The sequence below is a fragment of the Ranitomeya variabilis genome, chromosome 3 (assembly GCF_051348905.1).
Source record: "Ranitomeya variabilis isolate aRanVar5 chromosome 3, aRanVar5.hap1, whole genome shotgun sequence".
In the NCBI taxonomy this organism is placed as follows: Eukaryota; Metazoa; Chordata; class Amphibia; order Anura; family Dendrobatidae; genus Ranitomeya; species Ranitomeya variabilis.
This window is the reverse complement of record NC_135234.1, coordinates 449870912-449898044: the sequence shown is the minus strand read 5'-3', so window position 1 is coordinate 449898044 and position 27133 is coordinate 449870912. Positions and strand designations below refer to the sequence as shown.

Here is a 27133-nt window from a genome sequence, read left to right as displayed (position 1 = left end):
CTACCACACTTTTTCCTTCCACTCATCTGTCCATTAATATGCTTGGATACAGCACTCTGTGAACAGTCAGCTTCTTTAGCAGTGACCTTTTGTGGCTTACCCTCCTTGTGGAGTGTGTAAATGACTGCCTTCTGGACATCTGTCATGTCAGCAGTCTTCTCCATGATTGTGAAGCCTACTGAAACAGACTAAAGGACCTTTTTAAACACTTAGGAAGCCTTTGCAGGTGTTTTTTGTTAATTATTCTAATTTACTGAGATAATGACTTTTGGGTTTTCATTGGCTATAAACCATAATCATCAACATTAACAGAAAAAAACACTTGAAATAGATCACTCTGTTTGTAATGACTCTATATACTGTAATATATGAGTTTCACTGAAGAACTGAAATAAATGTTATGCACTTGTATATGTAAATCAGTTGACTGATTAAACAAAATCTCTAGGCTAACAAAGGTATGCCGGATTTGTTCAATACAGAACATAACTCACCTCTCCTGTTGAAATATACTTAGATACTTTAAGTTTTAGGATCTTTCTAAAAGCCAGGGCTAAAACCGCTCCTTTCAATCGAATTCCTGTTCTATAGCTCATTGCCCAGTTCAGTGCAAAAGACCAGGACCTTACAAGCTCTGCTGCGAAAATTCCAAATGCTACTAATAGTCCATAAAGGAGGTTAGGTTCAGTTGATTCTGTGTACTGCAGCAGCGCACGGATGAAGATGGCCTGTAGACAGCGAGAAAAATTATCAACATGCATTGTCTCTGATAATGAATTTCCTACAGATATCCCTTTAGCTACATGTGATGTTTACATCATTTTGCCTCCGTTTTGTACCCAATTTTTTAATCTTAAAAACTAAAGTAGGTAGACTGTTTAAAATGTTTTCTTCCATTGACACTTACCAATTGATCAGTTAAAATGTATGAAATACAAACAGAAAACAGATTAAAAATGGATGTTTTCCATGTTTCGTCTGCTCTTGACAGTTCTCCAAAGACTTGAATGCATAAGTATTAAACAGTCCCTCCAGATAAAAATACAAAAAAAACATACACTCACCTCAGGGTCCGATGCCTTTCCAGCAATGTCGGAATTGAGTCTCTTATGGTCACGTGGCATTATGTCATGCAAGCGCCACAGCCAGTTAGTAGCCACTGACCGGCTGCTGCCTTAACACGTCAATTTGACAGAAGCATGAAAGTTTCATTTCATCAGCCGCCACTGATAGGCTTCAGCTCTCTCGTCACATACTATCATTGTGACCATCAGTAGACACTGTGCCAACACCGACAGTGCTGGAATAGCATCAGTCTCGAGACTGAATATGTGTTTTATAACCACCGGGAGATATCATGCAGACAGTGCTGGATCAACATCAGTTTGGGGGCTGAATATACGTTTTGCAACCATCGGTAGACATTGTGCTAAACATTGTGCCAACAGAGCTGGAACAGCATCAGTCTGGAAGTTGAATATATATTTTGTGACCACCGGTAGACACTGGTGACAGTGCTAGAATAGCATCAGTATGGAGGCTGAATATAGGTTTTGAAACCACCGGTAGATATCATGCAGACAGTGCTGGAACAGCATCAGTCTGGACGCTAAATATGTGTTTTATAACCACCGGAAGACATTGTGCTAAACATTGTGCCAACAGAGCTGGAACAGCATCAGTCTGGAAGTTGATTAAATATTTTGTGTCCACCGGTAGACAGTGGTGACAGTGCTAGAATAGCATCAGTATGGGGGATGAATATAGGTTTTGCAACCACAGGTAGATATCATTCAGACAGTGCTGGAACAGCATCAGTCTGGACGCTGAATATACAGTGAAGGAAATAACTATTTGATCCCTTGCTGAATTTGTAAGTTTGCCCATTGACAAAGACATGAGCAGTCTAATTTTAAGGGTAGGTTAATTTTTAACATTGAGTGATAGCATATCAAAAATAAAATCCAGAAAATCACACTGTCTAAATAATATAAATTTATTTGCATTTTGTAGTGAGAAATAAATATTTGATCCCCTACCAACCACTAAGAGTTCTGGCTCCTATAGACCAGTTAGACGCTCCTAATCAACTCATTACCTACATTAAAGACAGCTGTCTTATATAGTCACCTTTATAAAAGACTCCTGTCCACAGACTCAATTAATCGGTCATCCTCTAACCTCTACAACATGGACAAGACCAAAGAGCTTTATAAGGATGTCAGGGACAAGATCATAGACCTGCACAATGCTGGAATGGGCTACAAAGCCATAAGTAAGATGCTGGGTGAGAAGGAAACAACTGTTGGTGCAATAGTAAGAAAATGGAAGAAATACAAAATGACTGTCAATCGACATCGATCTGGGGCACCATGCAAAATCTCACCTCGTGGGGTATGCTTGATCACGAGAAAGTTGCGAGATCAGCCTAAAACTACACAGGGGGAATTTGTTAATGACCAGGCCAAAGAGGAAAAAATAGGTGGCACTCTGTGATGGAGTAGAACAATCCTTTCTTTATTCAATGCAAGTAGTACATGGATGCAGGGGAGCAGGTGCAGCGAAGGATGACGGCCGTTTCACATCGATCAGATGCTTCAACGGGTCCAGGAACCCGTTGGTGTTACCTGGACCAGTTGAAGCATCTGATCGACGTGAAACGACCATCGTCCTTCGCTGCACCTGCTTCCATGCATCCATGTACTACTTGCATTGAATAAAGAAAGGATTATTTCCAGGTCACCACCGGACAGCACACTGGAGGACGTCCTTCTTATCCATCATGGGACAGGAAACACGAGAGGTTAAAAGGACCCTCTCCCTACCACCCTTCAATGTTTTTCCTGTCCCATTATGGATAGGAACGGACGAGAGAAGACTGACCGTTCTGTGCGGGAGGTGTGGATCCCCCCGATCCACACCTCCCGCACAGAGCGGTCAGTCTTCAGTCTTTAGGCTTTGCTTCACCCTTCCCCCCATGAGGCACCCGCTGGCCGACACCCGCCCGAGGGTCTCTCTGCCTACCAGTGTAGCGCTGCTCCTGGTTTGAGGGTTGCTTCCCCCTGCCAGGGGCTCTCGACCCTTCCGTTGCGCCCCCTGGTGCATGCGGTCTCGGCGGCTGCCTCTGCTGATGGCAGCATCTCCATGCGGCTGCTGGGGAAGCCAAACCACGCTGCACCGCGCTCTGTTTCCGGCCGCGCATCACTTCCGGTTTGCGGCCGAGGGGGGCGGGAGGCGTCTCTTCAGCTAGAGGAAGTTCCGGAATGGTCGGATGGTGCGGAAGCGCTGCACCAAGATGAACAGAACAAAAAGGTATGAGCTGGGGTGAGCATTAGGCAATCTCCAAGGGAGCATGGAGGATGCAGCCAGATCTGATGTGGGGCAGGAGAGCATAACGCCAGTAAGTGGGGCGGGAGCCCTGTATTATATGGAAATTCACAAAAAATTGTCCACCATAGTAGCGAAAGCTATGTATTTCTTGTAGGCTGCCTCCTTGCCTGAGAAATCCTTAAAGAAGCCCAGCAGGAATAAAAAGTGTATTATCTGTGTGTCTAAGATGAAGGATACAGGACAGAAACCCCTGTGTGAAAAATGTACCTGCAGGATCATGGGAGAAGAGCAGGCTTCTCTTATGACAAATATGAGAGTAATTATAAGAGAAGAGGTTCGGGCTTCCTTATCAGGCCTGGTACTCCGTCAGGCCTCGCTTCCAGAAAAATCTAGGAAAAGGCCTAGGGAAGAGTATTACTCAGGAGACTCAGCATCTTCCGTGTCAGATCTAGATGAGGAGGAAGAAAGCAGAGAGCTTCCGGAGAAAGGGAGAAGATATTTATTTTCCGCTGCAGACACGGGAGAACTTCTAGAGGCTGTATGGCATACTATGCAGATTGAAGAGCCTCAGCCATCCTGTTCAGTTCAGGATGAGATGTTTGGAGGTTTACGTTCTCAAACTTCTAAGGTTTTTCTGGTAAACTCCCATATCCGATCCATGATTCTGGAGGAATGGGAGGAAGCGGAGAAAAGACTGACTATTCCTAAGGATTTCAGACTCCGTTTACCGTTTGATCCAGAAGAGGTTAAAGAATGGGTGGACATTCCTAAAATAGACATACCGTTGGCTAAAGTGTCTAAAAGGACTGCAATTCCTTTTGAGGACTCTTCCAACCTAAAAGAGCCCATGCATAGAAAGGCAGACGGCCTTTTAAAAAGGGCCTGGGAGAGTTCATCAGCAGTTATTGGAGCAAATATAGCAGCGACATCTGTTGCTTGCTCCATGCACCTATGGACAGATGATCTTCAGGATCAGTTAACAGCCAAAACTCCTAGGGAAACTATTCTGAAATCCCTGCCTCTGTTAAAATTGGCAACCACCTTTTTGGCAGATGCATCTGTAGAATCAGTTAGGTTCGCAGCTACGGTTCAATCCCAATCCCTATCTAATGCAGCCCGAAGAGCAATCTGGCTCAAGAGCTGGTCGGGAGATATGCATTCTAAGAATAAGCTGTGTTCGATACCCTTTTCCGGGGGCAGGGTCTTCGGACCGGTCCTCGATGATATTTTAGAAAAAGCCTCAGATGTAAAGAAAGGGTTCCCTGAAGAAAAACCTAAAAAATTCCAGCCCTTTCATAGACCCCGCTATAATCAGAAGCCAGATTACAGGGGTAAAGGAAAGCAGGGTAGATGGAGTTATCAAAAAGGTGGGGAGAACAGGCTCAAAAGCAAAGACTCGAGCTACTCAGGTTCGGGATCTAGCTATCGGAGAAAATGACACCGAGTGGGGGGTCGTCTAGCCGAATTCTTAGTAGGATGGAGGAAAATAACGGAAAGTCCTTGGGCCTTACAGGTTGTGTCCCAGGGATACAAAATAGAGTTTATATCTCTCCCTCCCAAAAGATTCCTAGTTTCCAGTTCCCATCTAAATTCAGCGTCCCCCATGTGGTCAGATATACAGGACCTCTTGGAAATGGCGGCAATTGTTCCGGTACCCCCTCAGGAAGAGTACAGAGGTCATTACTCGAATCTCTTCTCAATAATAAAACCGTCTGGAGAATCGAGAACAATAATACATCTAAAACACCTAAACAAATGGGTGACATACAAGAAATTCAAAATGGAGTAAATTCGGTCAACCATCCCTCTGTTAGGAAGGGGTGTGGTAATGTGTACTCTGGATATAAAGGGTGCATATTACCATGTACCCATTCATCTAAATCACCAGAAGTTTCTGAGGTTTGCAGTAAATATGGAAGGCAAAATCTACCATTTTGAATTTCGCTGTCTCCCCTTCCGCCTGGCATCAGCTCCCAGAGTTTTTACAAAGCTTATGGTAGAGGTGGTCGCCTATCTGAGAAATCAGGATATAATGGTAATTCCTTATTTAGACGACTTTCTAATAGCGGCAGACTCCATAAACCAGCTCAGAATCAACTGTCAATCCTTCACACTAGAGAGTCTAGGGTGGATCATAAATTGGAACAAATCGGATCTGATACCCAAGTCCAGAATAAAGTTCTTAGGAGTCATGCTAGATTCAGAGACAAGAATGTCCTACCTACCAGAAGACAGGCTAAAGGGCATAACAGAAAAAGTCCATCACTTTGCCCAAGCCAAGAATTCTATCAGAGAGGGGATGAAGATCTTAAGATTAATGACAGCCTGCATCCCTTGCGTGAACTGGAGCCAGTTTCATTCTCGGCAGCTTCAGCGAGGAGTTCTGACGAGCTGGAACAGAAAACGGAACTCACTAAATCAGAGGCTGAGACTCTCTTCAGGTCAAAAGATCTTTGAAATGGTGGACTCTTCCCAGGAACCTTCAGGTAGGGGTACCATGGCTTCAAACCCCGAGTGTCTCAGTCACATCAGACGCAAGTCAGCAAGGTTGGGGAGGTCATGTTCCAGGAAGATATTTCCAAGGTCGTTGGGAAAAGAAGGACAGCAAGAAATCATCAAACTACAGGGAACTACACGCAGTTTGGAAAGTTTTGATGGCCGCGCAGCACCTACTGAGAAACAAACATGTAAAAGTCTTTTCGGACAATACGACGACTGTAGCCTTCCTTCGGCATCAAGGGGGTCAAGACATGTGGCATTGCAAGGTCTGGCGGAACAGATCTTCAAATGGGTGGAAAAGTCGGTACTGTCAATCTCGGCGGTGCATTTGGAAGGGTCCAAGAACCAGTTGGCGGATTTCCTCAGCAGGGAAAGAGTATCCCCTACAGAGTGGGAACTGAACAACGAGGTCTTCAAAAGTCTTTGTCACCGTTGGGGGAAGCCGGATGTGGATCTATTTGCTACAAAGCGAAATGCAAAGGTCAGAACCTTTTACTCCCTAAATCCCTGGGAAAACCCAGCAGCGATCGATGCCTTCTCACACCCCTGGAACAACGGTCTTCTATATGCTTTTCCTCCCCTGGCAATGGTTCCAAGGACACTCGGGAAAATCTGCGAAGACAAGGCCAATGTCATTCTCATAGCTCCTCACTGGCCGAAACGGAGTTGGTTTCCCTTGCTAAGAAAGCTGTCAGTAGAGGAACCCCTCCTGTTACCAGAAACAGAGGATCTTCTTCAACAGGGTCCAGTTCTACACCAGAATCCAGGAGCTCTTCGATTGGTGGCTTGGATCCTGAATGGCAGGTCTTAAAGGCAAAAGGCCTTTCAGACGACATTATCTCTACCCTCCAAGCCCGCAGAAAACCAGTGACATCAGCTATCTATACAAAAATATGGAAACGATTTTGTGGGTTTTGCGGGGAGATGACAGTTGATACTGACCATCCAAATATCCCAAGGATCCTTGACTTCCCGCAGTCAGGATTCCAAAAAGACCTTAGACCTAGTACATTGAGAGTCCAAATAGCGGCCCAGAGTGTGTTTTTCGATTTCCCTCTATCTACCCACCCCTGGATTAGTCGGTTCTCTAGAGCAGTCCAAAGGCTAAAACTTTTAATCAGGAGATCGGTCCCACCGTGGGATCTTAACCTGGTCCTCAATTTTCTATGTGAACAGCCGTGGGACATAACAGGGGACCGCGTTTTTAGTTGCAATCACGTCGGCAAAAAGGTTGGGGGAACTGCAGGCTCTATCAGTACAGAACCCGTATTTACAAATCTTTGATGACAAACTAGTGCTAAGACTCGACCCGGCTTTCCTCCCAAAAGTCATCTCAGATGCTAATATGAATCAGGAGATTGTCTTGCCGTCATTTTGTCAGTTCCCGTTTCCTAAAAACCAAAAAGAAAGGTTTTACCATAATTTGGACGTGTGAGAGATGGTACTCAAGTACCTAGATTTATCTAAGCCCTGGAGACAGGATAATAACCTGTTCGTTCAGTTCAGGAGTCCGAATAGGGGGAAAAAAGTGTCTAAAGCGACTATTGCAAGGTGGATAAAGTCCACAATTAATTTGGCTTAGGAAGCTAAAGGGGAGAGCTCCCCGGTTAATCTTAGAGCCCATTCATCTAGGGCCATGGCCACGTCATGGGCAGAAAAAGGGGGGGCTACGGCAGATCAGATATGCAGGGCTGCATCATGGTCTAGCCTTAGTACCTTTTCTAAACATTATAAATTAGATGTGGTATCGCCTCAGTTGGCTTTTGGTAGAAAGGTACTTCAAGCAGTGGTCCCACCCTAAATACCATTCTCCTTTGTATTTCTCCAATGTGCTGTCAGGTGGTGACCTGGAAAACGGTAATTAGACCTACCGGTGATTGTATTTCCAGGAATCCATCCTGACAGCACTATTCGTTCCCTCCCTATTGTATGATTTTTATATTCATGTGATGTAACATTTGTACTGTACGATTAATTATTTGTTGGAATAAACCTTGTTTTTGCATCCATCCAGATGTGTTACTTTGAAAAGCACTGAAGGGTGGTAGGGGTAGGGTCCTTTTAACTGCTCGTGTTTCCTGTCCCATGACGGATAAGAAGTACGTCCTCCAGTGTGCTGTCAGGATGGATTCCTGGAAATACAATTACCGGTAGGTCTAATTACCATTTTTACTGCATCACAGAGTGCCACCTATTTTTTCCTCTTTTGCCTGGACTTTGTAGGACGCTGATCGTTTCAGGGGTTGCACCTGGGATTTTGCAAGCCATACACTGCTGGTCCGCTGAGTAAGCTTGAAAAGGTATGTTTTAAGTTTTTTTGGTGCTGTTTTTTCTCATTTTCCCCGGAAACTTGTTAATGATCTCAAGGTAGTTCAGACCACAGTCACCAAGCAAACCCTTGGTAACACATTATGCTGTAAAGGTTTAAAATCCTTTAAGGTTTCCCTCCACTCAAGAAGGCACATGTGCAGGCCCATCTGAAGTTTGCCAATGAACACCTGGATGATTCTGAGAGTGATTGGGAGAAGGTGCTGTGGTCACATGAGGCAAAAATTAAAGGGAGTCTGTCACCCCTTTTTCTCGATTTGAGATAAAAATATAGTTCAATTGTGCATGAGCTTTGCATTACAGTATGTAAATTACCCTGGTCCGATTGGGCGGGGCCTATTCGCCGTCTCGCCCCCCGCTCATCGGCGTTCTCGACGTAACTAGATCTGTGAATAGCACAGATCCCGTACAGTTTCTGCGTGTGCGCATTGAATTGGCCTCTAGCGCCTGCGCAGTATGCTTTGACCAACTGTGGGCAAAGCATGAAATCACCATTGCGCATGCGCTGGCTTTTTACACTATGCTCTGTGCCCCGGAAGTATTGCTTTTGAAATCTTGTGTTCCTGGACGCCGGTAACATATGTATTAAACCCTGCACATAACGCTGGAAGTTTTTTAAAATTAATCGTTTTGGGGATTTGCAAAGTTTTCCGGCGTCCAGCAAAACAAACTTTGCATGGAAATACTTCCGGGGCACAGAACGTCATGGAAAATGCCGGCGCATGAGCAATAATGAGTTTTATGTTTTGCCCACTGTTGGGCAAAACATACTGCGTACGCGCAAGAGGCCACTTGAATGCGCAGGCGCAGGAAAACAACACCACCGCAGGAAAGAAAAATAAATGCGTAGAGCAAAGCAGGAGGTGGGGAGAGACGGCGAATAGAACCGCCCGTCGGACCGGACCTGGGTAATTTACATAGGACAACAGAGAGATTACAAAGGTATTTTCTAAGCAAAGGTGGGGAATTGGGGGATATGAAAGGTACTGCTGTAATGCAGAGCTCATGCACAATTGAACTATATTTTTATCTCAAATCGAAAAAAAGGGGTGACAGATTCCCTTTAAGCTCTTTGGTATTAATTCAACTTGCCGTGTTTGGCAGAAGAGAAATGCTGCCTACAACCCAAAGAACACCATCTCCACTGTCAAGCATGGAGGTGGAAACATTATGTTTTGGGGGTGTTTCTCTGCTAAGGGCGCAGGACTAGTTCACTGCATCAATGGGAAAATGGATGGAGCCATGTACCATAAAATCCTGAGTGACAACCTCCTTCCCTCCACCAGGACATTAAAAATGGGTTGTGACTGGGTCTTCCAGCAAGACAATGACGCAAAACATACAGCCAAGGCAACAAAGGAGTGACTCAAAAAGAAGCACGTTAAGTTCATAGAGTGGTCTAGCCAGTTTCCAGACCTTAATCCCATAGAAAACTTATGGAGGGAGTTGAAGCCCAGAGTTGCCAAGTGACAGCCTCAAAATCTTAATGATTTGGAGATGATCTGCAAAGAGGAGTGGACCAAAATTCCTCCTGACATGTGCGAAAACCTCATCATCAACTACAAAACTGCTCTGCTTGCTGTAGTGCAGCATATCCACGCTGTGCAGTGATGAGGCAGTGACCCAGGAAAGTTCAAAACAAAAGTCTCTTTAATGCTCAACTCACATAAACACAGCAAACAATATCCTCTGGTTCGCAGCCAGGAACCATATCATCTGGTTTGCAGTCAATATTCACGCCCATCCACCTCCAAGACCAGTTGCCGCCCCGCCGTGTACGATATGGGTGTCAGGCCTTTCAGCTGTTTACCTCTGTTGCCTCACACAGGTGGAGCTCTGCAGAGCCTTCAGCTCTGCACGTTTGCTAGACCAAACTAACACTGACTCTGACCCTGACACTCCCAAACCCTAGACTGCAGGGTTTTTAACTGGAATCTGTGGCAGTCAGCCACATGGAAAACTCAGCCTGGAATGAAACGGATTGCACCACTACTATTCTGTAGTCCGTTTCAAAACACAAAAGCCCAGAGGAGGTTTTCTTAAATCTGCCCTGGACACATACCATGCCCAGGACCAATACTCACTTTCAGTCTGCATTGCAATCACAGCTACACCTGTGACTGCAATGCACTCCCATGGCCTCAATACGCCTCCGTGCGCATCCTGGGAGGAACACACAGCGACCCCTACATGTAACACCGGTCACTGCCTCACATTGCCAACAAGGGTTTTGCCAACAAGTATTTAGTCTTGCTTGCCAGAGGGATCAAATACTTATTTCTCACTACAAAATGCAAATACATTTATATAATTTAGACATTTTCTGGATTTTATTTTTGATATTCTATCTCTCAATGTTAAAAATTAACATACCCTTAAAATTATAGACTATTCATGTCTTTGTCAGTGGGCAAACTTACAAAATCAGCAAGGGATCAAATAATTATTTCCTTCACTGTATGTATTGTGACCATCGTTATACATCATGCAGACAGTGTTGGATCTGCATCGGATTGGAGGCTGAATATATGTTTTGTAACCAACAGTAGGCATTGTTCCGACAGTGCTGGAACAGCATCAGTCTGGAAACTGAATATATGTTTTGTGACCATCGGTAGACAGTGGTGACAGTGCTGGAACAGCATTAGTCTTGAAGTTGAACATATATTTTGTTTATTGTATAGTAGAAAATTTAGCATTTAGGAAGGGCTTGTCCTTTATTGGAAAACCCCTTCAAGTCCGGTTTCACATGTTCAAGTTCTATGATCTGTGTACAGAACTCAAGCTGAAAAGCCTTATATATCTATTATCCAGTTAGCGGAGGTCAGAACGGACAGTTGGATCAAACATCGTGATCCAAGCATGGTCCATATTCCATGGATATATAAATTTGCCGAAAGTAAAAGACACATAGCTCCATTATAAAAATGGATGTTTGACTGATTTCACCATATTCTAGGAGTTCGTTTGCTGTCTGTTTTAAACATAGAAAGCACACAGACCATAAAAACAGATGTGTTTCTCAACTAGTCATTTCTATATTGAGTTAGATGTGAGAATACTCATATGTCCATGTCACAGACAGTGTACAGTGGGTCTACCTTAAACCAGATCTGTCACCTCACCAGATTTCGTCTTAAAGACTGTTTTAAATAGATATCTTAGACCTGATGATGCTGGTGAACTTACTTTGAAAATTCACTTTGGAATAACTGAATAAACATTTCTAAAGGTTGGAATGCTTATCTCAATACCAGGCAAGAAAACTGTCAAAATTGGTTTTACAGCAATTCCAACATACACTCACCGGCCACTTTATTAGGTACACCTGTCCAACTTCTTGTTAACACTTAATTTCTAATCAGCCAATCACATGGCGGCAACTCAGTGCATTTAGGCATGTAGACATGGTCAAGACAATCTCCTGCAGTTCAAACCAAGCATCAGTATGGGGAAGAAAGGTGATTTGAGTGCCTTTGAACGTGGCATGGTTGTTGGTGCCAGAAGGGCTGGTCTGAGTATTTCAGAAACTGCTGATCTACTGGGATTTTCACGCACAACCATCTCTAGGGTTTACAGAGAATGGTCCGAAAAAGAAAAAAAATCCAGTGAGCGGCAGTTCTGTGGGCGGAAATGCCTTGTTGATGCCAGAGGTCAGAGGAGAATGGGCAGACTGGTTCGAGCTGATAGAAAGGCAACAGTGACTCAAATCGCCACCCGTTACAACCAAGGTAGGCCTAAGAGCATCTCTGAACGCACAGTGCGTCGAACTTTGAGGCAGATGGGCTACAGCAGCAGAAGACCACACCGGGTACCACTCCTTTCAGCTAAGAACAGGAAACTGAGGCTACAATTTGTACAAGCTCATCGAAATTGGACAGTAGAAGATTGGAAAAACGTTGCTTGGTCTGATGAGTCTCGATTTCTGCTGCGACATTCGGATGGTAGGGTCAGAATTTGGCGTAAACAACATGAAAGCATGGATCCATCCTGCCTTGTATGGAGCATCTTTGGGATGTGCAGCTGACAAATCTGCGGCAACTGTGTGATGCCATCATGTCAATATGGACCAAAATCTCTGAGGAATGCTTCCAGCACCTTGTTGAATCTATGCCACGAAGAATTGAGGCAGTTCTGAAGGCAAAAGGGGGTCCAACCCGTTACTAGCATGGTGTACCTAATAAAGTGGCCGGTGAGTGTAGATTTTCAAGATAATTACCAAAACCTCACTGGGTCTTAGAGCGCTATCTATTGAGATATGCAATGTATATGTAACAAATCTGGACACGGATTCTCCTTACTCTACAGTGATTCAGCAATAATACTCCTGCCTGTAGATAACACGGTAGCATGGCATAAGAATTTTATAGGCAAACAGAACATGAACTCACAGGGCCAATAAAGTTTGCTACCATGGTAATAATGAGACACAATGAAGACAGCAAAAATCTGGTTCGGCAGAAAAGCCATAGCACCAGTGTGAGAGATGCTTTCCTCTTCCCTCGCTTCTGCTTCTCTGCTTCCCAAAGCCTCTGAAGCCTGTTCGTATGGAGAAAAATAAATATTTAGATCTACATAGTAACTAAACTGCAAACACTTGGCACGCTACATGTATACAAGTGTACTTATTCACACTTTTATAACATTTCTGAGATGTACGAGTACTGTATATAAAGAATATAATAATTGAATATTGGTATATTGATCATTTAGGGATCCCATCAGGGCGCCACCGGCATCGGGAACTGCTGATCAGCAAGGGTGCCAGGTGGCGTATCTGCACAATCTGGTATATAAGGATATGCCATCAATATTAGAGTGCTGGACAACCCCTGTAAATATGCCTTATTTAGGATTTCTGTAATTTTTATACCATGCAACACTGTCTGTAAGTTAGAGCAAAAATGATTCATCAATTTTTATAGGGTTAATGTGCTATTTTCTTGATAGAATATACTCGAGGTTTTGTCTTTGCAATGCATCACATATTTATTATTATTTTTGTGTGCATTGTTTATTTTGTCTTCTACTTCCTAAACTTACCTGCCATTTTGGCACATGTGTTATTTATGCACCTATTATCTCAGGGTGTAGTGTAGACCATGGATCTGAGTACATTGTAATGGGGAAAGTTTGATCCAAGACGATATGTTGTGAGAAGGACGCAATCTGATATGTCTGGTGTGATGCTAGGGTACGATCACACAGAGATGTCACATCTCTGATGTGACCCCATGACAGACATGTTTAAAGGAGACTGCTTATATGGCTTGGCAGAGGAGGTTGGATGTTAGCAGAGATTGTATGTAAGCAGATTGCGTGGATGCAACAGGGCAGACAATCAAGAGATCGTGGTACTTAACCAACACTAGCTAGTAGATGGCAGTGTTCATTTGCAACTACTCAGCTAGGCATCAACTTCAACTGTATTCTTCTCTCTTGTCCACTTCCTTACATGCACATGCTGACACACGCTGTCAGGGAGGCTGTGTGAAGTAGCGCTTTGCAGAACAGTTAGCAGGCAGGTATGAAGTAGTAACTGCAGCCAAGGTAGAGCAAGGGTGGTTTGCACGTTAATGACCGGGCCAATTTTTACAATTCTGACCACTGTCCCTTTATGAGGTTATAACTCTGGAACGCTTCAACGGATCCCGGTGATTCTGACATTGCTTTCTCGTGACATGTTGTACTTCATAAAAGTGGTAAAAAAATGTTGATATAAGGCTACGTTCACATTTGCGTTGTGCGATGTTGCGTCGCAGACGCAACGCACAATGCAAATAAAAACGCAACAAAACGCACGCTAAAACGCTGCGTTTTGCGACGCATGCGTCCTTTTTTGCCGAAAGTTGGACGCAAAAAAAATGCAACTTGCTGCGTTTTCTGCGCCCAACGCTTGCGCCCAAAAAACCGCATGCGTCGCAAAACGCAGCACAACGCATGTCCATGCGCCCCCATGTTAAATATAGGGGCGCATGACGCATGCGGCGACGCTGCGGCGCCGAACGCTAATGTGAACGTAGACTTACCTGCGGTTTTTTGTGAAAAAAAACGGAAATTTGGCGAAAATTTAGAAAATTTCGCAATTTTCCAACTTTGAATTTTTATGCAATTAAATCACAGAGATATGTCACACAAAATACTTAATAAGTTAAATTTCCCACATGTCTACTTTACATCAGCACAATTTTGGAACCAAATTTTTTTTTTGTTAGGGAGTTATAAGGGTTAAAAGTTAACCAGCAATTTCTCATTTTTACAACACCTTTTTTTTTAGGGACCACATCTCATTTGAAGTCATTTTGAGGGGTCTATATGATAGAAAATAACCAAGTGTGACACCATTCTAAAAACTGCACCCCTCCAGGTGCTCAAAACCACATTCAAGAAGTTTATTAACCCGCCAGGTGTTTCACAGGAATTTTTGGAATGTTTAAATAAAAGTGAACATTTAACTTTTGTTCACAAAAAATTTACTTCAGCTCCAATTTGTTTTATTCTACCAAGGGTAACAGGACAAAATGGACCCTGTTATGCTCCTTAGTGGCTGAAGATCATGAATAGACCAGCAAGTGAATAAATTAAGGACAAGCTCTAGGGAGATGGTAACTGGACTGATCGCAAATCTGAACCTATCCAACACAAATAGAGGTAGCCGGTGAACGTGCCTAAAAAATTCCTAGACGTCTCGAGCCAGCCTGAGGAACTAGCTACCCCTAAAGAGAAACAAAGACCTCGCTTGCCTCCAGAGAAATAATCCCCAAAGATATAGAAGCCCCCAACAAATATTAACGGTGAAGTAAGAAGAAGGCACATACGTAGGGATGAAATCAGATTCAGCAAAAGAGGCCCACTAGTACTAGAAAGCAGAAAATAGAGCAGGGGTCTATGCGATCAATAAAAAACCCTTACAAAATATCCATACTGAGATTTCAAGAACCCACGCACCAACTAATGGTGTGTGGGGAGAAACTCAGTCCACTAGAGCATCCAACAAGAAAGGGAATCACATTTTAGCAAGCTGGACAAGAAAACATGATAAACACTGCTGATCAAAAAATGAGCAAACAAAACTTAGCTTGTCCTGGATGGACTGGGAGCAAGGTAGTCAGAAGGAATCTGAGTAGCACTGATTACATCGACAGCCGGCAACAAGTGAAAGCAAAACAGAGCTATATAGGAACCTCCCAGAGGATAACGAACCAGCTGATAGCCAGAGACCAGCAGGATAACAAACAAAGCCACCAGGGGGAGCCCAAAGCAAAAGTCACACAATACCACCAGTGACCACAAGAGGGAGCCTGAAAACAGAGTTCACAACAGTACCCCCCCCTTAAGGAGGGGTCACCGAACCCTCATGAAAACCCCCAGGGCGATCAGGATGAGCCACATGGAAGGCACGAACTGTCATGAATCCCCAATGGCGAGGGATAGCACAGGACAAGCAAAGTATAATAAATATCGGACGAGCTCTAGGGCGATGGAACCTGGGCTGACCGCTGCCCTACGCCTGACAAACGCAACTAGAGATAGCCAGGGAGCGTGCCTACGTTGGTTCTAGACGCCACGCACCAGCCTAAGAGCTAACTAGTACTGCAGAGAAAACAAAGACCTCACTTGCCTCCAGAGGAATTAACCCCAAAAGGTATAGTTTCCCCCCACATGTATTGACGGTGAAATGAGAGGAAGGCACACACATAGAGATGATGTATATAGATTTAGCAAATAGAGGCCCGCTGAAAACTAGAAAGCAGAATGATACAAAAGGGGACTGAGCGGTCAGCAAAAAACCCTAATCAAAAAAAACATCCTGAGATTACAAGAACCCATGTGCCAACTCATGGCACATGGGGAGAACCTCAGTCCACTAGAGCTACCAGCTAGCATAAAGACATGATAAGCAAGCTGGACAAAAACAAACAGATGAAATCAGCACTTAGCTTATACTGAAAGATCTGGGAGCAGGTAGGCAGGAACCAAACAGAGCACCTCTGAACACATTGATAGCCGGCAAGGGAAATGACAGAAAGGCCAGGTAAAATAGGAAACACCCAGCCTCTGATGGACAGGTGGAAACCAAAGGCCGCAACCCACCAAAGTCACCCAGTACCAGCAGTAACCACCAGAGGGAGCCCACAAACAGAATCCACAACAGTACCCCCCCCTTGAGGAGGGGTCACCGAACCCTCATGAGAACCCCCAGGGCGATCAGGGTGAGCTCTATGGAAGGCGCGGACCAAATCAGTCGCATGAACATCGGAGGCGACCACCCAGGAATTATCCTCTTGACCATAACCCTTCCACTTAACCAAATACTGGAGTTTGCGTCTGGAAACACGAGAATCCAAGATCTTTTCAACAACATACTCCAATTCTCCCTCCACCAGCACCGGAGCAGGAGGCTCGACCGAAGGAACAACGGGCACCTCATACCTCCGCAACAACGACCGATGGAACACATTATGAATAGCAAACGATGCTGGGAGATCCAAACGGAAAGATACAGGGTTAAGAATCTCCGAGATCCTATAAGGACCGATGAACCGAGGCTTGAACTTAGGAGAAGAGACCTTCATAGGGACAAAACGAGAAGACAACCACACCAAGTCCCCAACAAGAAGTCGGGGACCCACGCGGCGACGGCGATTAGCAAACTGCTGAGTCTTCTCCTGAGATAACTTCAAATTGTCCACCACCTGATTCCAAATCTGATGTAGCCTGTCCACCACCACGTCCACTCCAGGACAATCCGAAGACTCCACCTGACCAGAGGAAAAACGAGGATGAAACCCCGAATTACAAAAAAAAGGAGAAACCAACGTGGCCGAACTAGCCCGATTATTAAGAGCAAATTCGGCCAGTGGCAAAAAAGCAACCCAGTCATCCTGATCAGCAGAAACAAAACACCTCAAATAAGTTTCCAAGGTCTGATTAGTTCGCTCCGTCTGGCCATTCGTCTGAGGATGGAATGCAGACGAGAAAGACAATTCAATGCCCATCTTGGCACAAAACGTCCGCCAAAATCTAGACACAAACTGGGATCCCCTGTCAGAAACGATATTCTCCGGAATCCCATGCAAACGAACCACGTTCTGAAAAAATAAAGGAACCAACTCAGAGGAGGAGGGCAACTTAGGCAAGGGCACCAAATGAACCATCTTAGAAAAGCGGTCACACACAACCCAGATAACGGACATTTTCTGTGAAACCGGGAGATCAGAAATAAAATCCATGGAAATGTGCGTCCAAGGCCTCTTCGGGATGGGCAAGGATAACAACAACCCACTAGCCCCGTGAACAGCAAGGCTTAGCTCGAGCACACACTTCACAAGACTGCACAAAGGTACGCACATCCCTAGACAAGGAAGGCCACCAAAAAGACCTGGCCACCAAGTCTCTTGTACCAAATATTCCAGGATGACCAGCCAACACAGAAGAATGGACCTCGGAGATGACTCTACTGGTCCAATCATCCGGAACAAACAGTCTTTCTGGTGGACATCGATCCGGTTTATCCACCTGAAACTCCTGCAATGCGCGTCGCAAGTCTGGGGATACGGCGGACAATATTACCCCATCCCTAAGGATACCAGTAGGCCCAGTGTCTCCAGGAGAGTCAGGCACAAAACTCCTGGAAAGAGCATCTGCCTTCACATTCTTTGAACCTGGCAGGTATGAAACCACGAAATTGAAACGAGAAAAAAATAACGACCAACGAGCCTGTCTAGGATTCAAACGCCTGGCAGACTCAAGGTAAATGAGATTCTTGTGATCAGTCAAGACCACCACGCGATGTCTAGCACCCTCAAGCCAATGACGCCACTCCTCAAATGCCCACTTCATGGCCAAAAGCTCCCGATTACCCACATCATAATTGCGCTCGGCGGGCGAGAATTTTCTAGAGAAGAAAGCACATGGCTTCATCACCGAGCCATTAGAACTTCTCTGTGACAAAACCGCCCCCGCTCCAATCTCGGAAGCATCAACCTCAACCTGAAAAGGAAGTGAAACATCTGGTTGACACAACACAGGAGCAGAAGAAAACCGGCGCTTAAGTTCCCGAAAGGCCTCCACGGCCGCAGGAGACCAATCAGCAACATCAGCACCCTTTTTAGTCAAATCAGTCAAAGGTTTAACAATACTGGAAAAATTAGCAATGAACCGACGATAAAAATTAGCAAACCCCAAGAACTTCTGAAGGCTCTTAACAGATGTAGGTTGTGTCCAGTCACAAATAGCCTGAACCTTAACGGGATCCATCTCAATAGTAGAAGGAGAAAAAATGTACCCCAAAAAAGAAATCTTCTGGACTCCGAAGAGACACTTTGAGCCCTTCACAAACAGAGAATTGGCCAGCAGAACCTGAAACACCTTCCTGACCTGTAGAACATGAGACTCCCAGTCATCAGAAAACACCAAAATATCATCCAAATACACAATCATAAACTTATCCAGATATTCACGGAAAATATTGTGCATAAAGGACTGAAAGACTGACGGAGCATTGGAGAGTCCAAAAGGCATTACCAAATACTCAAAATGGCCCTCAGGCGTATTAAATGCGGTTTTCCACTCATCACCCTGTTTTATCCGCACCAGATTATACGCACCACGAAGATCTATCTTAGTGAACCACCTAGCCCCCTTAATGCGAGCAAACAAATCAGTAAATAATGGCAATGGATACTGATATTTGACTGTAATCTTATTCAGAAGGCGATAATCTATACAAGGCCTCAGGGAACCATCTTTTTTTGCCACGAAAAAAAAACCTGCTCCCAGAGGGGACGAAGATGGACGAATATGTCTCTTTTCCAAGGACTCCTTAATATAATTCCGCATAGCAGTATGCTCTGGCAGTGACAGATTAAATAAACGACCCTTAGGGAACTTACTGCCAGGAATCAATTCTATAGCACAGTCACACTCTCTATGAGGGGGGAGCGAATTGAGCTTAGGCTCCTCAAAAACATCCCTATAATCCGATAAAAATGCAGGGATCTCAGAAGGAGTAGATGAAGCGATAGAAATCGGAGGTGCATCATCATGAACCCCCTGACATCCCCAGCTTAGCACAGACATTGTTTTCCAGTCCAGGACAGGATTATGAGTTTGTAACCATGGCAGACCAAGCACTAGTACATCATGTAAATTATACAGTACAAGGAAGCGAATCACCTCCTGATGAACGGGAGTCATGCGCATGGTCACTTGTGTCCAATACTGCGGTTTATTCATAGCCAATGGTGTAGAGTCAATTCCCTTCAGAGGAATAGGAACTTCCAGAGGCTCTAGACTAAAACCGCAGCGTTTAGCAAATGACCAATCCATAAGACTCAGGGCAGCGCCTGAATCCACATAGGCATCGACGGAAATGGAAGACAGTGAAAAAATCAGAGTCACAGACAAAATGAACTTAGACTGCAGAGTATCAATGGCAAAAGATTTATCAACCCTTTTTGTGCGTTTAGAGCATGCTGATATAACATGAGCTGAATCACCACAATAAAAACACAAACCATTTTTCTGCCTATAATTTTGCCGTTCACTTCTGGACTGAATTCTATCATATTGCATAGTCTCAGGTGCCTGCTCAGAAGACACCGCCAACTGGTGCACGGGTTTGCGCTCCCGTAAACGCCGATCAATCTGAATGGCCATAGCCATAGACTCATTCAGACCTGTAGGCGCAGGGAACCCCACCATAATATCCTTAATGGCCTCAGAAAGACCATTTCTGAAGTTTGCAGCCAGGGCGCACTCATTCCACTGAGTAAGCACCGACCATTTCCGAAATTTCTGACAATATATTTCCGCTTCATCATGCCCCTGAGAGAGGGCTAATAAAGCCTTTTCAGCCTGAATCTCTAGGTTAGGTTCCTCATAGAGCAATCCCAATGCCAGAAAAAACGCATCCACACTGAGCAATGCAGGATCCCCTGGTGCCAATGCATATGCCCAATTCTGAGGGTCGCCCCGTAGGAACGATATAACAATCTTGACCTGTTGAGCAGGGTCTCCAGAGGAGCGAGATTTTAAAGAAAGAAACAATTTACAATTGTTCCTGAAATTCAGGAAGGTAGATCTATCTCCAGAAAAAAACTCTGGAATAGGAATTCTAGGTTCAGACATGGGAGTGTGAACAACGAAATCCTGTATGTTTTGAACCTTTGCCGCGAGATTACTCAGGCTGGAAGCCAAACTCTGGACATCCATGATAAACAGCTAAGATCAGAGCCACTCAAGGGTTAAGAGGAGGTAAGAAGCAGCTAGACAGCAATTAAGGGCTAGGCAGCAAAACTCTGAAGGGAAAAAAAAAATAAAAATTTCCCTTGAACACTTCTTTTTCTCCTGCTTCAGCCCCAACAATTAACACTTTGTGGGCCGGCTATACTGTCATGAATCCCCAATGGCGAGGGATAGCACAGGACAAGCAAAGTATAATAAATATCGGACGAGCTCTAGGGTGATGGAACCTGGGCTGACCGCTGCCCTACGCCTGACAAACGCAACTAGAGATAGCCAGGGAGCGTGCCTACGTTGGTTCTAGACGCCATGCACCAGCCTAAGAGCTAACTAGTACTGCAGAGAAAACAAAGACCTCACTTGCCTCCAGAGGAATTAACCCCAAAAGGTATAGTTGCCCCCCACATGTATTGACGGTGAAATGAGAGGAAGGCACACACATAGAGATGATGTATATAGATTTAGCAAATAGAGGCCCGCTGAAAACTAGAAAGCAGAATGATACAAAAGGGGACTGAGCGGTCAGCAAAAAACCCTAATCAAAAAAACCATCCTGAGATTACAAGAACCCATGTGCCAACTCATGGCACATGGGGAGAACCTCAGTCCACTAGAGCTACCAGCTAGCATAAAGACATGATAAGCAATCTGGACAAAAACAAACAGCTGAAATCAGCACTTAGCTTATACTGAAAGATCTGGGAGCAGGTAGGCAGGAACCAAACAGAGCACCTCTGAACACATTGATAGCCGGCAAGGGAAATGACAGAAAGGCCAGGTAAAATAGGAAACACCCAGCCTCTGATGGACAGGTGGAAACCAAAGGCCGCAACCAACCAAAGTCACCCAGTACCAGCAGTAACCACCAGAGGGAGCCCACAAACAGAATCCACAACAACGAACCAAATCGGCCGCATGAACATCAGAGGCGACAACCCAAGAATTATCCTCCTGACCATAGCCCTTCCACTTGACCAAATACTGGAGCCTCCGTCTAGAAACACGAGAATCCAAGATCTTCTCCACCACGTATTCCAATTCTCCCTCAACCAGCACCGGGGCAGGAGGCTCAACCGGAGGAACCACAGGTACCACATACCTCCGCAACAACGAGCGATGGAACACATTATGAATAGCAAATGATGCCGGGAGGTCCAGACGGAATGACACAGGGCCAAGGACTTCCAGAATCTTATAAGGACCGATAAACCGAGGCTTGAACTTAGGAGAGGAGACCTTCATAGGAACGAAGCGAGAAGACAACCACACCAAGTCCCCAACACGAAGTCGGGGACCCATACAGCCACGGCGGTTGGCAAAGAGCTGAGCCTTCTCTTGTGACAACTTCAAATTGTCCACCACATGATTCCAAATCTGATGCAACCTATCCACCACAACATCCACTCCAGGACAGTCAGAAGGCTCCACCTGACCCGAGGAAAAACAAGGATGAAACCCCAAATTGCAAAAAAAAGGAGAAACCAAAGTAGCAGAACTAGCCCGATTATTAAGGGCAAACTCGGCCAACGGCAAAAAAGTAACCCAGTCGTCCTGGTCAGCAGAAACAAAACATCTTAAATAAGTCTCCAAGGTCTGATTAGTTCGCTCGGTTTGGCCATTCATCTGAGGATGGAAGGCCGACGAAAAAGACAATTCAATGCCCAACTTAGCACAAAAGGTCCGCCAAAATCTAGACACAAACTGGGATCCTCTGTCAGAAACAATGTTCTCAGGAATCCCGTGCAAACGAACCACATTTTGAAAAAACAGTGGAACCAACTCGGAGGAGGAAGGCAACTTAGGCAAGGGCACCAAATGGACCATCTTAGAAAAACGATCACACACCACCCAGATGACAGTCATTCTCTGAGAGACAGGGAGATCTGAAATAAAATCCATGGAAATGTGCGTCCAAGGCCTCTTCTGGACAGGCAAAGGTAACAGCAAACCACTGGCACGAGAACAGCAAGGCTTCGCCCGAGCACAAATTCCACAAGACTGCACAAAGGAACGCACATCCCGCGACAAGGAAGGCCACCAAAAAGACCTGGCCACCAAGTCTCTGGTACCAAATATTCCAGGATGGCCCGCCAACACCGAAGAATGAACCTCGGAGATGACTCTGTTGGTCCATCTATCCGGGACAAACAGTCTCTCCGGTGGACAGTGGTCAGGTCTATCCGCCTGAAACTCTTGCAGCACACGTCGCAAATCTGGGGAGATGGCAGACAAAATCACCCCTTCTCTAAGGATACCAGCCGGCTCTGAATCTTTAGGAGAGTCAGGCACAAAACTCCTAGAAAGAGCATCAGCCTTCACATTCTTCGAACCCGGCAGGTACGAGACCATGAAATCAAAACGAGAGAAAAATAACGACCAACGAGCCTGTCTGGGATTCAGCCGCTTGGCCGACTCGAGATAAATCAAATTCTTGTGATCAGTCAAGACCACCACACGATGTTTAGCTCCCTCGAGCCAATGTCGCCACTCCTCAAATGCCCACTTCATAGCCAACAGCTCCCGATTACCGACATCATAATTCCGCTCGGCAGGCGAAAACTTTCTTGAAAAGAAAGCACATGGCTTCATCACAGAGCCATCGGGGCTTCTCTGCGACAAAACAGCCCCCGCTCCAATCTCGGAAGCATCAACCTCCACCTGGAAGGGAAGTGAGACATCTGGCTGACACAAGACCGGAGCCGAAGAAAACCGACGCTTCAGCTCCCGAAAGGCCTCCACAGCCGCAGAAGACCAATTAGTCACATCAGAACCCTTCTTGGTCAAATCCGTCAAAGGCTTAACAACGCCAGAAAAATTAGCTATGAAGCGACGGTAAAAATTAGCAAAACCCAAGAACTTCTGAAGATTCTAAACAGATGTAGGCTACGTCCAGTCATGAATAGCCTGAACCTTGACTGGGTCCATCTCAATAGTAGAAGGAGAAAAAATGAAACCCAAAAAAGAAATCTTCTGGACTCCAAAAAGACATTTTGAGCCCTTCACAAATAAAGCATTGTCACGCGGGACCTGAAAGACCATCCTGACCTGCTTAACATGAGACTCCCAATCATCCGAAAAAACCAGAATATCATCTAGATACACAATCATAAACTTATCCAGATATTCACGGAAGATGTCATGCATGAAGGACTGAAAGACTGAAGGAGCATTAGAAAGTCCAAAAGGCATCACCAAGTACTCAAAATGGCCTTCAGGCGTATTAAATGCAGTTTTCCATTCATCACCCTGTTTTATACGCACAAGGTTATACGCACCACGAAGATCTATCTTGGTGAACCAACTAGACCCCCTAATGCGAGCAAACAAATCAGTTAACAATGGCAAAGGATACTGAAATTTGACCGTGATTTTATTCAAAAGGCGATAATCAATACAGGGTCTCAGGGAACCATCCTTTTTAGCCACAAAAAAGAATCCTGCATCAAGAGGGGATGAGGACGGGCGAATATGTCCCTTCTCTAAAGACTCCTTTATATAACTCCGCATGGCAGCATGCTCCGGCACAGATAAATTGAAAAGTCGTCCCTTAGGAAACTTACTACCAGGAATCAAATTTATAGCACAATCACAGTCCCTATGAGGAGGTAGAGAATTGAGTTTGGGCTCCTCAAATACATCCTGGTAGTCTGACAAAAACGTAGGGACTTCAGAAGGAGTTGACGAAGCAATTGACACCACAGAAGCGTCACCATGAATTCCCTGACAACCCCAACTTGACACCGACATAGCTTTCCAATCCAGGACTGGATTATGAGTCTGCAACCATGGTAGACCCAACACGACGACATCATGCAAATTATGCAGTACAAGAAAGCGAATCACCTCCTGATGAACAGGAGTCATGCACATGGTCACTTGTGTCCAGTACTGAGGTCTATTTGTAGCCAATGGTGTAGAATCAATTCCCCTTAGTGGAATAGGGAATTTTAAAGGCTCCAAATCAAAACCACAGCGCCTGGCAAATGACCAATCCATCAGACTCAGGGCGGCACCTGAATCTACAAAAGCATTAACCGGGTAAGATGACAGGGCACAAATCAGGGTAACAGACAAAATGAACTTAGGCTGTAAAGTACCAATGGTGACAGATTTATCAACCTTTTTTTTGCGCTTAGAGCATGCTGAGATAACATGAGCTGAGTCACCACAGTAAAAGCACAACCCATTTTGCCGTCTATAATTTTGCCGTTCACTTCTGGTCAGAATTCTGTCACATTGCATAGATTCAGGTGTCTGTTCAGAAGACACCGCCAAATGGTGCACAGGTTTGCGCTCCCGCAAACGCCGATCAATCTGAATGGCCAGAGTCATTGACTCATTCAGACCTGCAGGCGTAGGGAACCCCACCATGACATTCTTAATGGCTTCAGAAAGACCTTCTCTGAAATTTGCAGCCAGGGCACACTCATTCCACTGATTAAGCACCGACCATTTCCGAAATTTCTGGCAGTACACCTCTGCTTCATCTTGCCCCTGCGAGAGGGCCAATAACGTTTTTTCAGCCTGGTTCTCAAGATTAGGTTCCTCATAGAGCAATCCAAGGGCTAGAAAAAACGCATGTACACTAAGCAATGCAGGATCCCTTGGCGCCAATGCGAAGGCCCAATCTTGAGGGTCACCGCGCAAAAAGGAAATGACAATCTTAACTTGCTGAACGGCATCACCAGAGGAACGAGGTTTCAAAAAAAGAAACAACTTACAATTGTTCCTAAAATTCAGGAACCTAGATCTATCTCCAGAAAACAACTCCGGAATAGGTATTCTAGGCTCTGACATAGGACTGTGAACAACAAAATCCTGAATACTTTGAACCCTAGCAGCAAGATGATCCAGACTGGAAGCCAAGCTCTGGACATCCATGTCAGCAGCTGAATTCAGAGCCACACCAAGATTAAGAGGAGGAGAGAAGCTAGCCACAGCAGCTAGACACACAGCAACAACAACAAAAAAAAAATTTCTCAAGGCTTCTTTTCTCCTGCTTCTGCCATGCATTTAACACTTTATGGGCCGGCTGTACTGTTATGCTCCTTAGTGGCTGAAGATCATGAATAGACCAGCAAGTGAATAAACTAAGGACAAGCTCTAGGGAGATGGTAACTGGACTGATCGCAAATCTGAACCTATCCAACACAAATAGAGGTAGCCGGTGAACGTGCCTAAAAAATTCCTAGACGTCTCGAGCCAGCCTGAGGAACTAGCTACCCCTAAAGAGAAACAAAGACCTCGCTTGCCTCCAGAGAAATAATCCCCAAAGATATAGAAGCCCCCAACAAATATTAACGGTGAAGTAAGAAGAAGGCACATACGTAGGGATGAAATCAGATTCAGCAAAAGAGGCCCACTAGTACTAGAAAGCAGAAAATAGAGCAGGGGTCTATGCGATCAATAAAAAACCCTTACAAAATATCCATCCTGAGATTTCAAGAACCCACGCACCAACTAATGGTGTGTGGGGAGAAACTCAGTCCACTAGAGCATCCAACAAGCGAGGGAATCACATTTTAGCAAGCTGGACAAGAAAACATGATAAACACTGCTGATCAAAAAATGAGCAAACAAAACTTAGCTTGTCCTGGATGGACTGGGAGCAAGGTAGTCAGAAGGAATCTGAGTAGCACTGATTACATCGACAGCCGGCAACAAGTGAAAGCAAAACAGAGCTATATAGGAACCTCCCAGAGGATAACGAACCAGCTGATAGCCAGAGACCAGCAGGATAACAAACAAAGCCACCAGGGGGAGCCCAAAGCAAAAGTCACACAATACCACCAGTGACCACAAGAGGGAGCCTGAAAACAGAGTTTACAACAGGACCCCAAAGTTGTTTTACAATTTGTCCTGAGTACGCCGATACCCCATATGTGGGGGTAAACCACTGTTTGGGCGCATGGCAGAGCTCGGAAGCGAAGGAGCGCCATTTGACTTTTCAATGCAAAATTTACTGGAATTGAGATGGGACACCATGTTGCATTTGGAGAGCCCCTGATGTGCCTAAATATTGAAACCCCCCCACAAGTGACACCATTTTGGAAAGTAGACCCCCCAAGGAACTTATCTAGATGTGTGGTGAGCACTTTGACCCATTAAGTGATTCACAGAAGTTTATAATGCAGAGCCGTAAAAATAAAAAATCATATTTGTTCACAAAAATGATCTTTTCGCCCCCAATTTTTTATTTTCCCAAGGTTAAGAGAAGAAATTGGACCCCAAAAGTTGTTGAACAATTTGTCCTGAAAACGCTCATACCCCATATGTGGGGGTAAACCACTGTTTGGGCGCATGGCAGAGCTCGGAAGGGAAGGAGCGCCGTTTGACTTTTCAATGCAAAATTGACAGGAATTGAGATGGGATGCCATGTTGCGTTTGGAGAGCCACTGATGTGCCTAAACATTGAAACCCACCACAAGTGACACCATTTTGTAAAGTAGACCCCCTAAGGAACTTATCTAGATGTGTTGTGAGCACTTTGACCCATTAAGTGATTCACAGAAGTTTGTAACGCATAGCCGTAAAAATATAAAATCATATTTTTTCACAAAAATGATCTTTTCGCCCCCAATTGTTTATTTTCCCAAGGGTAAGAGAAGAAATTAGACCCCAAAAGTTGTTGTCCAATTTGTCCTGAGTACGCCGATACCCCATATGTGGGGGGGAACCACCGTTTGAGCTCATGGCAGAGCTCGGAAGGGAAGGAGAGTCATTTGGAATG

The 27133-nt window shown here is 44.9% G+C and overlaps 1 protein-coding gene across 1 annotated transcript in view; it reads right to left on the bottom strand.

Moving 5' to 3' along the window:
- Positions 1-27133, bottom strand: part of LOC143816311 (ATP-binding cassette sub-family C member 5-like) — a 270602-nt gene that overhangs the window by 227871 nt on the left and 15598 nt on the right. Inside the window, exons 3-4 of the mRNA XM_077296529.1 lie at positions 12549-12696; positions 495-728 (exon numbers count right to left, since the gene is read on the bottom strand). Coding sequence (XP_077152644.1) covers positions 495-728; positions 12549-12696 — 382 coding nt within the window. The remainder of the gene's footprint in view (positions 1-494; positions 729-12548; positions 12697-27133) is intronic.